Source organism: Xenopus laevis, chromosome 5L (assembly GCF_017654675.1).
Source record: "Xenopus laevis strain J_2021 chromosome 5L, Xenopus_laevis_v10.1, whole genome shotgun sequence".
Taxonomy (NCBI): Eukaryota; Metazoa; Chordata; class Amphibia; order Anura; family Pipidae; genus Xenopus; species Xenopus laevis.
In genome coordinates, this window is record NC_054379.1 from 171,153,808 (window position 1) to 171,168,976 (window position 15,169).

Here is a 15,169-nt window from a genome sequence, read left to right on the forward strand (position 1 = left end):
CTGAGATTTTCCATCATATTCAAGTGGGGGGGACTCCAGAATATTGTACTTGTCCCTCTGCATAAATGTCTTTGTAGATTTCCAAGTGAGTTTAGGGTCATTGTCTTGTTGGAATATCCGACCCCTGCAGCGGAACTTCAACTTTGTGACTGATGCTTCAACATTATCCTGAACAATTTGTTCATATTGGGTTGAATTCATCCCACCCTGGACTTTAACAAGGGCCCCAGTAGTCCCTGAACTAGTCACACAGCCCCTGAACTAGCCACACAGCCCCTGAACTAGCCACACAGCCCCTGAACTAGCCACACAGCCCCTGAACTAGCCACACAGCCCCTGAACTAGTCACACAGTCCCTGAACTAGCCACACAGCCCCTGAACTAGTCACACAGTCCCTGAACTAGCCACACAGCCCCTGAACTAGCCACACAGCCCCTGAACTAGCCACACAGCCCCTGAACTAGTCACACAGTCCCTGAACTAGCCACACAGCCCCTGAACTAGCCACACAGCCCCTGAACTAGCCACACAGCCCCTGAACTAGCCACACAGCCCCTGAACTAGCCCCACAGCCCCTGAACTAGCCACACAGCCCCTGAACTAGCCCCACAGCCCCTGAACTAGCCACACAGCCCCACAGCATGATGGGACCTCCACCAAATGTGACAGTCGGTACCAGGTGTATTTCTTGGAATGTCGCGTTCTTCTTCCGCCATGTAAAGTGCTTTTTGTTATGAGCAAATAAGTCAATTTGTGTCTCCTCAGTCCAAAGCTCTTTGTTCCAAAATGACAGTGACTTGTCTATACACTTTGGCAAAAATAATATAAATGCAAGTTCTACACTAAATGGCAATGTGTTGGGAGTTTCCTTAAATGAGAAGGATCTTGGGGTCTTTGTAGATAACAAGTTGTCTAATTCTGGGCAGTGTCATTCTGTGGCTACTAAAGCAAATAAAGTTCTTGTATAAAAAAGGGCATTAACTCAAGGGATGAAACATAATTGTGTCTCTTTATAGGTCCCTGGTGAGGCCTCATCTGGAGTATGGGGGCAGTTTTGGACTCCAGTCCTTAAGAGGGATATAAATGAGCTGGAGAGAGTGCAGAGACTAAGTGCAACTAAACTGGTTAGAGGGAGGGAAGAGTTAAATTATGAGGGGAGACTGACAAGGTTGGGGTTGTTTTCTCTGGGGGAAAAAAGGCGCTTGTGAGGGGACATGATTAGACTTTACAAGTACATTAGAGGACATTATAGACAAATGGCAGGGGACCTTTTTACCCATAAAGAGAATCACGTACCAGAGGCCTCCCCTTCAGACTAGAGGAAAAGAAGTTTCATTTAAAGGAACAGAGTAGGGGGTTCATCACAGTGAGGACAGTGAGGTTGGGGAATGCACTGCCGGGTGATGATTCAGTTAATGACTATAAGAGGGACTTGGATGATTTCTTGGACAGACATAATACAAAGGCTATTGTGATACTAAACTCTATAGTTAGTATAGATATGGGGATATATCATTTATGTGACAGTAGGGAGGGGGGTGTGTATGGGGCTGGGTTTTACTTTGGAGAGGTTGGACTTGATGGACTTTGTCTTTTTCCAACCCAATTTAACTATGTAATTATGTAACTATGTGTAAGTGAGGGAATACAGTGACATTGGGGTGTGACTATAGTCCCAGGGTACAAATAACTATACACACATATATAGACACATATATAGACACACACACACACACACACACTGAGCTCATAACAAGGCTACAGAGATAGAGAAACACTGGGGAACATCAGAAGTGAAACAGTAGCAGTAAATAAATAAATAATAATAAAATAAGAAGACAGGGGGCGGGGCCTGAGAGCTGTGGGAGGGGCGGTAGAAGAGTATCAGCAGGGGCCACACTGGAGGAGGGGAATATGGGACATAATGTCGGGGAGCAGCTCGAATCCCCCCAACTGTGCAGCACAAGCCGTGTCCCTCCACTGGAGCTCAGTTCTCCGCAAGCGAAACACAACAACTGCCCCGCTCATTGGCTGAGGAGCCTGTCTGTATGACGGCGGCTGGTCAGTTCCGGTTGAAAGCGGAAGTGAGAGGAGAGGCGAGAGAGAGCGGAGGAATCTTCAGGAAGAAGCTCGTGCTGAGGTGTGAGGCGCTGCGGAAGCGCAAGATGGATTTTGTGACGGTGATTACTGAGGAAATATTACCAATAAAATCGTTCTGGCCGAATAGACAGAGACATCAGCTGAATAGATGCTGCTCGTGAGGCTGTGCCTTTAAGGGGCGGGGCTGAGATTGAATGAGGAGCTGGAGGATTGTGGGACAGTTTATTATTATTATTTGTGATTATTATTATTATTATTATACTGGTTATTATTGTGCAGTTCTTGTGTCTCACTTCTTATTCACTGTGTGTCCTGATCAGTCTGACACTTTATTCTCTAAATTGTGCAGTGTCCCTCTAATTCCTCCTGGTCAGCCATTACTATTTCCCATCAGCCCCTCCCCAATCTATTCATATTATTATTATCTCTCATATAAGTACATGTTGTGGCTGCAGTCTTTGTGTAACTATAAGTCTCACATCCATTCACCTGAGTGGGACGTGCAGTGTTACACTATCATCTCTGTATATTCCATAACTCCCAACATTTCTGAACTAAAAAGAGGGATTTTTACCACGCCCATTTTTGTGGCCACACCCCCTAATTATCATGTTCAATTTACAAAATTTGGCAGGTTATGAAAGTTTTCACATATTTCTGTTTTTTTTTCTAGTTATTACAGTTTTGCTAATGAAGGTAAGTTGCCCTTTAAACTGTGAGTCTTAACATCTCCCAAGGGACCTGTTATCTTATATTGTTACAATTACTTATTTGCTTATCTCAAAATTGTTACAAAAGTATCTTATCTGCTGCTGTAGCTGTTCTGGGCTCTCTGCCAAAAGCCAATTAAGTGAGAAACTTTTTTTCTTTTTCTGGCTGTTCAGAGAAAAACGGGACTTACTAGTACAAATGAGGGACTGCAGGTTGAACTGTCAAAAGAGGGACTGTCCCTCTAAAAACAGGACAGTTGGTCTCTGTATATTCTAGTGGGTACAGTGTGGTCTCTGTATATTCTACTGGGGTACAGTGTGGTCTCTGTATATTCTAGTGGGTACAGTGGGGTCTCTGTATATTCTAGTGGGTACAGTGGGGTCTCTGTATATTCTAGTGGGGTACAGTGTGGTCTCTGTATATTCTAGTGGGTACAGTGTGGTCTCTGTATATTCTAGTGGGTACAGTGTGGTCTCTGTATATTCTAGTGGGTACAGTGGGGTCTCTATATATTCTAGTGGGTACAGTGGGGTCTCTGTATATTCTAGTGGGTACAGTGTGGTCTCTGTATATTCTAGTGGGTACAGTGTGGTCTCTGTATATTCTAGTGGGTACAGTGTGGTCTCTGTATATTCTAGTGGGGTACAGTGTGGTCTCTGTATATTCTAGTGGGTACAGTGTGGTCTCTGTATATTCTAGTGGGTACAGTGTGGTCTCTGTATATTCTAGTGGGTACAGAGTGGTCTCTGTATATTCTAGTGGGTACAGTGTGGTCTCTGTATATTCTAGTGGGTACAGTGTGGTCTCTGTATATTCTAGTGGGTACAGTGTGGTCTCTGTATATTCTAGTGGGTACAGTGTGGTCTCTGTATATTCTAGTGGGTACAGTGTGGTCTCTGTATATTCTAAGTGGGTACAGTGTGGTCTCTGTATATTCTAGTGGGTACAGTGTGGTCTCTGTATATTCTAGTGGGTACAGTGTGGTCTCTGTATATTCTAGTGGGTACAGTGTGGTCTCTTTATATTCTAGTGGGTACAGTGTGGTCTCTGTATATTCTAGTGGGTACAGTGGGGTCTCTGTATATTCTAGTGGGTACAGTGGGGTCTCTGTATATTCTAGTGGGTACAGTGGGGTCTCTGTATATTCTAGTGGGTACAGTGGGGTCTCTATATATTCTAGTGGGTACAGTGGGGTCTCTGTATATTCTAGTGGGTACAGTGTGGTCTCTGTATATTCTAGTGGGTACAGTGTGGTCTCTGTATATTCTGTGTGGTCTCTGTATATTCTAGTGGGTACAGTGTGGGTCTCTGTATATTCTAGTGGGTACAGTGGGGTCTCTGTATATTCTAGTGGGTACAGTGTGGTCTCTGTATATTCTAGTGGGTACAGTGTGGTCTCTGTATATTCTAGTGGGTACAGAGTGGTCTCTGTATATTGTAGTGGGTACAGTGTGGTCTCTGTATATTCTAGTGGGTACAGTGGGGTCTCTATATATTCTAGTGGGTACAGTGGGGTCTCTGTATATTCTAGTGGGTACAGAGTGGTCTCTGTATATTCTAGTGGGTACAGTGGGGTCTCTGTATATTCTAGTGGGTACAGAGTGGTCTCTGTATATTCTAGTGGGTACAGTGGGGTCTCTGTATATTCTAGTGGGTACAGTGGGGTCTCTGTATATTCTAGTGGGTACAGTGTGGTCTCTGTATATTCTAGTGGGTACAGTGGGGTCTCTATATATTCTAGTGGGTACAGTGGGGTCTCTGTATATTCTAGTGGGTACAGAGTGGTCTCTGTATATTCTAGTGGGTACAGTGGGGTCTCTGTATATTCTAGTGGGTACAGTGTGGTCTCTGTATATTCTAGTGGGTACAGAGTGGTCTCTGTATATTCTAGTGGGTACAGTGGGGTCTCTGTATATTCTAGTGGGTACAGTGTGGTCTCTGTATATTCTAGTGGGTACAGTGTGGTCTCTGTATATTCTAGTGGGTACAGAGTGGTCTCTGTATATTGTAGTGGGTACAGTGTGGTCTCTGTATATTCTAGTGGGTACAGTGGGGTCTCTATATATTCTAGTGGGTACAGTGGGGTCTCTGTATATTCTAGTGGGTACAGAGTGGTCTCTGTATATTCTAGTGGGTACAGTGGGGTCTCTGTATATTCTAGTGGGTACAGTGGGGTCTCTGTATATTCTAGTGGGTACAGAGTGGTCTCTGTATATTGTAGTGGGTACAGTGTGGTCTCTGTATATTCTAGTGGGTACAGTGTGGTCTCTGTATATTCTAGTGGGGGACTTTGGGGGCTTCGGCCCTGAATTTGTAGCACATAAGACTAGCCCTCCCTGTGGCATTCTAAGTAGCCGGTGGGCTAATGTGCCAGAGAGATTGTGGCTACTGTATGTCTTACAGCTGCAGCACAGGGAATATATTAGTTTGATATGAAATAGGATTTAATTTGGTATCTGCAGCTCTAGTTTAATTGCTCAGGTAGGGGGTGGAGCCTCCACAGATAACCCCTTCCTAATTTCCATAGGTGCAAGTGAATCAGCCACTTTCATGTGGATTCTGATCTCGGGCCAATTGATGAGGAGTTTTGGCCACAGGTTCCAGGTGTGAATGTCCCATCGGCCCAGTTCTGCTCCAGCCCAGTGATAAATGAGAAAAGCCAACAACATGTCCGAGCAGCTGTATCAGGTGAGGAGCGGCCCCAGGGGCCACAGACACAGTGGGACACCCCCGAATATAAAGAGCAATGATATTGAGTACTGGGCAGTGGTATTATTTATCCGTTTCCTTGGGGGGCTCGCTTATAGTTTGCCAATTATCCAGGGCACCAACACATTGACTTGGAATCATTTAATCACCTATTTCCTCACTGTTCACTCTAGTGGGAGCACAGGTTTCATGCCCCCCCCCATTCAATAATATTGTGGGGTCCCTGAGGTGCCCAGGAATAAGGTCCTTCCCGTGTAAGTCCAGTAGTGAAGGGGGGACAGCCAATCATTGGGCTCAACTGCTTTCTGAATCTAGAAAAGTAATGACATGAGAATTCTGGGGGGTAAAGGTGACAATCAACACCCACTCACTAACTCCCACTCATGCAGTAACTCACACATGCACACTCAAGCACTTACTCACACTTACCCATGCACACTCATGCAGTAACTCACACATGCACACTCATGCAATTACTCACACAATTACTCACACTTACCCATGCACACTCATGCAATTACTCACACTCACGCATGCACACTCATGCAATTACGCACACTCATGCAGTAACTCACGCATGCACACTCATGCAATTATTCACACTCATGCATGCACACTCATGTACTCACACACACTAACACGTGCTCACTCACACATGGACACACACACATAACAAGACTATGGAAGGTTTCTCCTGACACTGGGTTGGAGGAAAACTCATTTCTTTTTGGCTGTGTTTTGGCTCCTCAGGGGTCGGTGACGTTTCATGATGTGGCTGCAAGCTTCTCAGCCGAGGAATGGAGTCTACTGGAGGAGTGGCAGAAGGAGCTGTACCGGAACGTCATGCGGGCCATTCATGCTGCTCTGCAGACTATGGGTATGGGGGGGGGGGTTATGTGCAGTTCTGTAAAGCAGGAGCCTTTGCTTCCAGCCGTGTGAAAGTGTGTGTGTGGGGGAGGGGGGTCTTTTTTCTATATTTGGACCCCTAACAAGTCCAAGGATTTAGTGCAGCAGAGTGGGAAGTGGGTAAATGCATTTATTGGGGTTCAGGAGTGAGGGACTGGTGAATGGGTGAAGTATTTCTCTATCTGATTAGAAAAGTGGGGATGGTGTGAGCCAATGACAGTGCTCCATTTGTACTGAGGAAGGGGTGATAGGCAGTTATATGTCCTGGGGTAAATGTAAATCCATGTGAGTTTCAGGGTGACTCGGGCAGATTAGCAATTGGCCAGATAACTGATTGCCCCAATATATCAAAATCTGCACCGTCCCATAACCCCTCCTCTTTCTCTTGTAGGCTTTGAGATCATCAACCCCGATGTTCTGTTCCGAATAAAGAAGGTGAAGGAGGTGTACAGCAGTCTCATGGACAGGAGCGACTCAACTGCAGGTCGGGGCTCAGCTTTGTCCCCTTAACAACTCGGGGTGTTCCTGGGAGGGTGAGACTTGCACTTGTGTGGGGGGATTATTAGTGGGTATTTATAATGCACACCCTAATACAATGTACATCATATAGACAGATCCACTCCCAGGATCTCATTGGAGGAAAAAAGCAATTGTATAGAAATTGATAATAACAACAACTTGATATTTTGGGCAACAAGGTGACTACAAGGGACAAGCCCAGACTGGCAATGTGTGGCCTCAGGCAATTGGCTGTAAGAGCCACAAAGGGGCTGATATATTTATTGAGCACATGGGTCTTTTTGGCCTCTGTGTGATGGAAATGCCACGGATTATATTCATTCCCACACCTGACCGGGGAACACTGGAGGTAACCAGGACTTTCAGTGATTGGCTGCTGCCTGGTTGCTCATGACAACTAATGCATTTTATTTCCATATAATATAATAAATATATTGCTGTACTGTCACCCACCCAGGTTGCACACTGATCTCCATTCTATTATTCTCTTCATTTGCACTTACACTGAGCGGGATCGTTACTCATCATCATCACTCTCCTTTATTATAATCTGCTTTTCTACCCATTTGTTATATATGAAAATGTGTGTGTTGAGCTGAGATATATATATATATACTGTATCTACTGTATGTGATGTACACTGATCTGTACACATAGGAACTTGTCTATAAATTGGCCCCTCCCCCCTCACTGTATATATCAGAATGTGGGTCTTTGCTTATCTCATTATTTCTATTGTCATCAGACTCCCCCAACTCACAGTGGTCACAATACAGTCGCTTGAGGTGTGCAGCCCCCAAAACACAATAATAATAATATAATCATGTTTGTGTTCCCTGCCCACAGCCTTCCATGAGGGAGATTCAGACCATTTAATGGGGGTCAAACAAGAACGAGGCTCCCTCCCAGACACCTGCAGGCGCAAAGTATCCAAGCTGTGCTCTGATCCTGGTGAGTATTATTATTATTATTATTATTATTATCTGTATGAGTAGCCCATGGCAAAGGGACAGACCAGTGGCTGAGCAGTACAAGTGCTTCATGTATTCACACGTGTGTGTGAGCTCATCACTTACAGACAGTACATGTATGTAGACACTTGCCTGAGCTGCTACTGCGGAGCAGATTGTATTTATGTACCTGTATGTACTAATGTGTCTGGGCCACTGTGTGTGTATGTGTTTGTTTGTCTGTGAGTGAGTGTGCGCTTGTGTGTGTATAATATATATATATATATATAAATATATAACTGTGTGTGTATAAATGTACAGTATCTCAGCAGAGATCAACACATTCCAAGCCATTTAGGGTTCCCTGGGCTCGGGGTACAGTGTAAGAGCTCAGTCTCTCTCATTTCTCTTCAACCTTCTGCTTCCTTCAGTCCTGACACCTGATATTCTACTGAGAATTAAACAGGAGGAGACATCAGCTTTCTGCCAGTTAACTGAGAGAAGCCCCATCCAGAGCCCCGGTAAGTGAGCACCCCCAATGCAATGCCCCAGACTGAGCACCCCCAATGCAATGCCTCAGAGTGAGCACCCCCAATGCAGAGCCCTGGCAAGCGAGCACCCGCAATATGGAGGCCCAATGAATGAGCTTGACTGTAACTGTGACTGTCATGTTTCAGTAGATCGTATGGATGACAACTTGATGTTCTCCTCCCCAACAAGCAAACTTGATGAGTGTCCCACTATCCAGCCGGAGATTAGGTCCCACAGTAAGTACAACGTGCCACTAATACTCTCTCCTGTTCATGGCCACTGGGGAATAACATGTGACTTGCACCAGTTCTGGAGATATTTCCCTTGGTATGAGGGGCAGAGTCAGGAATAAATGTTATAAAGGGAAATCACAGTCACATGTTCCAGTCAATGAGCCCCCCCCATGCACCAAGCAAACAAGCAGGGTCAGCACAAGTGCCCTGTAAGTATCATCCTCACCACTTACTACTTCTTTAACTGCTCTACTCACTGATTGGTCACATATGAATTGAGCAGGGGCTGTATTGGTGCATTCATTCCCCACTGCTCTCGGGTCACAATTATCTGCTGCTGTAGGAACAGTTCAGTATTTAAATAAAAACTGGGTAAATAGACAGACTGTGCAAAATAAAAATATATCTAATATAGTTAGTTAGCCAAAAATGTAATGTAATCAGTGGAAAGCAAGAGAGCTGAAAAGCAGGAAGTAGTGTTCTGGCTATTATGTTACACATCCACTCACTCCAGCCTTTATACATTACATTTTTGTCTAACTAACTATATTAGATACATTATTTATTTTGCACAGACTATTTATTTGTTTAAATCTATATTTATATACTCTCACTCCTTGCCTCACCCTTTTAGTGATGCTTGTCAGTGTATAAATACTGAAGACTTATTGGGTAGGGTTGGGGCTCCTTCCCATGAAATAACCTATAGACAGGAACTTGCCACTAGATCTCTAAACCAATGGGGAAACCCTCCAACCCACAGGGCATAGGTAACAGACCTTGGAACCAGTAGGACTATTAATTATCTATTATTAACTCTTGGGTCTGATACTATTTCACACACTGCTTCTACAGTTCCAGCACAAGATCAAGTTGGCACCATACAAAGGTAAATTCCAGCGTTATTTACTAAACTGGCCTTTCACCCACACAGCAGCATGTTAAGACTTTTTTTTTTTTTTTTACTTATAATTGGACTTTTTCTTGTGTATGAAGCAATGTTAATGATCCAGCTTAGTCGCAGCCAATGAGCTGCTGCTCCAGTGCAGTTTACATACTGTAGCTCACAGCCATACACAATACACGGGCAGCTATTCTCAGAAGAAGGTAGTGCCCTATGGACCTGCGCCAGGCAGGGGAGTCCCAGTTGGTTTGTATATTTCTGACTGGTCTTGTTATCAACCTGCTGGGACAGTGATTGTTTTGAGACCCGCTGAGGGACGGCTTTGGAGCCTCTTCTTGTCTCTGCCATTAATAACTTGTTTATTCGTCTGAGTCTCACTGGAGTATTCCACCAATGTCAGCCTCCTTAGGGGCCCCTGCTGCTGCTCGCTCTGAGATTCATGAGTTCTTTTAGCCTGAACTTTCTTGAAATCTGGAAAATCTCCATCAGGCCTTTAGCAGTTAGATCTTGTACGGAACCCTACATCCCACCATGAGTGGACATTGTCCCTCTTTTATAGTACATTTGGGAAGTCCCTTCTCAGGCCTTTAGAAGTCTGGTCCTGTATGGAACCCTTGGTCCCACCAAGACTGGACATTGTCCCTCTTTTTTAGTACATACAGGTAATCCCTCTTCAGGCCTTTAGCAGTCTGGTCCTGTATGAAACCTTTGGTCCCACTAAGACTGGACATTGTTCCTCTTTTTAAGTATATCTGGGAAGTCCCTTCTCAGGCCTTTAACAGGCTGATCCTGTTTGGAACCCTACGTCCCACCATGAGTGGACATTGTCCCTCTTTTATAGTACATTTGGGAAGTCCCTTCTCAGGCCTTTAGCAGTCTGGTCCTCTATGAAACCCTGGGTCCCACCAAGACTGGACATTGTCCCTCTTTTATAGTACATACAGGAAATCCCTCTTCAGGCCTTTAGCAGTCTGGTCCTGTATGAAACCCTGGGTCCCACCAAGACTGGACATTGTCCCTCTTTTATAGTACATGCAGGAAATCCCTCTTCAGGCCTTTAGCAGTCTGGTCCTGTACGAAACCTTGGGTCCCACCAAGACTGGACATTGTTTCTCTTTTAAGGTACCTGCAGGAAGTCCCGTTTTAGGCCTTTAGCAGTTAGGTCTTGTATGGAACCCTTATTCCACAGTGATTGAATATTGTCTGTCTCTTACTGTACATAGCGGAAGTCCCTTCTCAGACCTTTAGCAGTCTAGTCCTGTCCTGTATGGAACCCTATATTCCACCATGACTGCACATTGTTTCACTTTTATAGTACATATGGGAAGTCCCTTCTCGGTCCTTCTGCAGTCTGGTCCGGTCCTGTATGGAATCCTACCACAATGACTGAATATTGTCTGTCTCTTACAGTACATAGGGGAAGTCCTGTCTCAGGCCTTTAGCACTCTGGACTTGTATGGAACCCTACTTCCAACCAAGACTGGACATTGTCCTTCCTTTACACTGCATACGGGAAGTAACATCTCAAGTCTTCAGCAGTTTGGTCCTGTATGGAACCTGCTTCCCACCATGACTAGACATTGTCCATCTCTCATTACAAAGGGGAAATCCTCTATCAGGCCTTTAGCAGTTAGGTCTTTTATGGAAGTCTGAGGCTTTTCATGACTGGACATTGTCCGGTCTCAGGCCTTTAGAAGCCAGGTCTTGTAAGTAACCCTGATTTCTCTTCATGAATGGACATTGCCCCTCTCTTACAGGAAATATGAGTCCTGTCTCCATATAGAAAGCCTTCCTATGCTCATAGTGAACTCTTCTTTTCTCCCCACCACTGTAACTCTCATTAACCCGTTCTTGGTAAGGAATTTTACCAATAACTGATAAAGGACAATATTATAGTGGGAGGCCAATACATTTTAAAGTGAAAGGCTTGAGCAACTCCCACATGGCAGAGATACAAATAAATATTGGGGCTGACCGCAGAGTATGGGAAGGTTTATTGGCAGTGGTGAGATCTGCTGCAGTGCTGGGGGCTCTGTGAGTGGAAGGTTCTTTAGGGAACATTAAAGAGACATTTTCATGCTTTTTACGTCTTTGTGTTTCAGAGCGGCTGGGGGCACCAATTAAACAGGAGGAGGTGGATTATGTCAAAGTGTCTGTTGGAGGTCCAGGACCAGAAGACTTCACAGTCACCTCTATGGGTAAATACTAATAAAATTGAATACAGTTAGGAAGGTAATGGGAGCAGAACATTGTCTAACTGTATCCCTATGGATGCCACTCCCTACATGTTTATCAGCTCCTTTGTATCTGTATTTTACTATAATCTGGCCTGAGTACTTGTCCTGTTTCTTCACTGTGATTCCCACCAACCATCATTGTGTATGTAAAATCCCCATGTGTCAATATGCAAAGACTCACCTTCTTTCACCAATTCAGTGGCAGATTTAGGCTTCCATCAGAATCATGAAGATCACTTCCATATGACCATTTTGCAGCTCAATCCACAGATGCTTTGGAGAGATTTGGCTGTGCCAGTGATCAGGGTACAGTCTCAACCAATTTCATAAACATTAGAACCTTTGATGGCCCTCAGTAAAGCTGATAATAATATACCAACTGGTTACTTATAGGTTACCAACTTCCCTTTGGGCAGAACAATGTCTTGTCCCAGTTCTTTGTATTTGGGCTTGAATCTTTAAGATTTATCACTGAGAGTCATTGGCTCACCAGCAGTTTCTCACTACCAGTAGACTCCAGAAATACACAATCCTGCATGCACTTTTGCAGATCAGACCTCAGGTGGAGAGTCCATGGAGTCACAATGGGGTATAGTTGATAACCTGCGAAACGCCAAAATCCTGCGCAGCTAAAATCTTTATCTGAACAGTTATTATTCCTGATGTTCATCCTGTTGGCTGCAAGAAGCTAGTGATCCTGCAGAGCACATGTCCCACACAAGGTAGAATCTGCCTTCATGCAATAGGTACATTCATGCTGCCTTATTAGTGATCTTTGTTCCCTGCTCCTCCTCCTCACGGGTCACATGATGGCATGAGAAGATCAGTAGAGAAGCTTTCTCACAATGTTCTTGTGGACCAGCCAAAAAGGGACAGTAGAAAGATGGTGCATGTGTTCCACCATTGATCTCACCGTTCCAGCCGATGTCACGTTCAGCAGAGCTTGGACTAAACATTATAAGCACATGCAATTACTTGGGACGTCATACAGCCAAGGGCTCAGGAATTCCAATCTTTCTTTCTCAACCCAAATACGCTCCTCTCCATCTATTATTAAACGTTCATTGGTTGATGCAACATTTTCCTTTGTGCTGTCCATACATCATTGTAACTACACCTACTAGTGCAGCTCAGCAAATGGCTGAATTGAGGGAGATCTGCCGACATCTGAACAGGGACTGCCACTTTGCACCCTATAAACCCAAACAACAATTTGACCATCAAGAGAAATAAGACAGGGGTGCCTGATTTAATGCTTCTCCGGCCCGACTATGTGATTGGCCAGGGCTATTGAGTGGGCGGCACATTGCTGCCAGTTTCCCATGTATTGTGTTTTGTTCTTGTGTTTCTCCAGACAGTAACATGGACATGGGCACCAGAGATACCGAGGAGATGTGGCTAAACCAGCAGTATGAGGACACAGAGGCAATTGAGCAATCAAACGGTTCTGAGCAAGGTAAGGGGGTGGGGCTTATGGTTTTCCTTTTGGATGGGGGTTCCCTTTTCTTTTTGAGTAGGTTCAACTCTTTATTAGATAGACCTTCTCTCAGTTCTATGTGCCTTGCAAATACAGCCATACAGATTAGCTGAGCTCTACGAGAGCCGTACAGCTGCAGGTGGAACAGTAACATTCTTTATTTCTTATGATTTCTCTGTTTCTATTGGTTCATATCTTATTCTCCTGCCCCATATTCCCCCCCTTTTCTCTGTCCTTCCCTCCCCTTTCAGTTCTGAATATAAAATCATTTGAAACTAAATGATGAATTCACCTTTTAGCCATTAAAATGACTGTGATTGTTTGAATCCGGCAGAGAATGGCTGCGCAAGCACAGACCTGAAGGAACTGCCTGGAACTGACTATATCCTCAATGGCTCCCTGTATAAATGGAGTGGGTGGCATAACCACATGGGCACCCTGTCACCCTTACCCCAGCACAGGAGAGAGCGGCCGTACCAATGTAGCGAATGTGACAAAACCTTCTCTGAACTGTCGCGCTTCCTCAGGCACCAAATTAGCCACACGGGGGGGAGGCCCTATCACTGCCGCCATTGTGTGAAGACCTTCAGACAGCCCTACGAGCTGATGGTGCACCAGCGAGTGCACACGGGGGAGAAACCCTATCAGTGCACCGTGTGTGGGAAAAAGTTCATTAAGAATTCCATCCTGAAGGTTCATCAGAGGATTCACACGGGGGAGAGGCCCTACAAGTGCACCCAGTGTGCCAAGAGCTTTGTGCAGTCGCACCACCTAAAGACTCACCAGAAAACACACAGAGGGGGCAGCAGGGGGCAGAACTACTGAACCGACCTGCAGCTTGTGGGGGGGGCTGAAGGACCAATAACTGCTCGACTCTTGGACTTCTGCTTCTCTCAGAGCCATTCAAGCACTTACGATTGTCCTGCAGCCAATGCCAAAGACTAGAAACACTACAGGGGCCTCTCCAGGTGGCAACTCTATGATCTCCTGCAGCTCCAAGGGACTGCTCACCCATTATCTGTGTCCTGAAAAGATTGGAATCCTTTCTTATCTCTGAACATTTCACAGACAGCTGAGGTGTTTATGTGCCTGTTGGCTGAATTTCTCACCTCATGTGAAGAACCTTGTTCCACCCAATCACTGGGTCCTCTACCCATTGTGTACTGATACGGACGTGTGCCATCGTTCTGTGTGCAAAACCTCTGCAATGCTTTGGGTAATTCCATAGTCTTCAGGAAATATATTGATAATTCCTGTGTGTGACCCGTTTCTGTAAGAAAGAGCTTGGGTTCTGTACAACATGGATTGTGTGGGCCTTCCTTAGAAGATTCATTTCCTACTCATTAAACACTCACTGACCTGTGTGCTTTGTCACATTGTGTGGGGGTGACCGGCTGTGCAGAGGGGCATTATGTGTGTTTGTATTTGTGTGTGTGGGGGATTGTGTAACACGACACATGTAGAAATGTGATCCCAATGTTCCTTTCCTTCACATGATTATTGAGTAACCATCACTTCCATGTGGCCTTATCTCCCTCAGGTTCCTCGTGTGCCTGAAATGGATATTTACTTCTGTTCACTAACACGGGTGTAAGCACAGCTGGCCCTTTATGTGTCTCACACTGCATGCTGGGAAATTGCCAAAACTGCACTGACCTTATGGGATATCATTGCAGCACAACATGTTCTGCCATTATGTGGCCATTATTAGACGTCCCACATGGTACAGTGGTGTCTTCCCCAAACCTTGTGCTTGGCGCCCATTAATACAACACCACCACTCTTTAGTCACGTGGCCTCATTGTGCTGCATTGTATCAGTCACTGAAAGCAGATACATTTAATCCCACGTGGGCAGAGCATAAAGAAGTCAGGTGAAATAGTAAGTACAC

General features: G+C 45.0%; 1 protein-coding gene across 5 annotated transcripts; it reads left to right on the top strand.

Moving 5' to 3' along the window:
• The first annotated feature begins 1,895 nt into the window (after positions 1-1,895).
• On the top strand, positions 1,896-14,638 carry znf84-like.L (zinc finger protein 84-like L homeolog). Of its 5 annotated transcripts, none has more exons than XM_018242119.2 (11): positions 1,896-2,181; positions 2,775-2,797; positions 5,340-5,500; positions 6,272-6,398; positions 6,819-6,911; positions 7,793-7,897; positions 8,328-8,417; positions 8,574-8,663; positions 11,667-11,762; positions 13,156-13,257; positions 13,613-14,638. In XM_018242119.2, the coding sequence occupies exons 3-11, from the start codon at positions 5,462-5,464 to the stop codon at positions 14,101-14,103; spliced, it is 1,233 nt and encodes a 410-aa protein (XP_018097608.1). In that variant the 5' UTR covers positions 1,896-2,181; positions 2,775-2,797; positions 5,340-5,461; the 3' UTR covers positions 14,104-14,638. The 5 variants fall into 5 exon arrangements, with proteins under 5 accessions (XP_018097608.1, XP_018097612.1, XP_018097610.1 ...); XM_018242123.2 differs by having other exon boundaries at positions 8,577-8,663; XM_018242121.2 differs by having other exon boundaries at positions 1,896-2,141.
• The last annotated feature ends 531 nt before the right edge of the window (positions 14,639-15,169 follow it).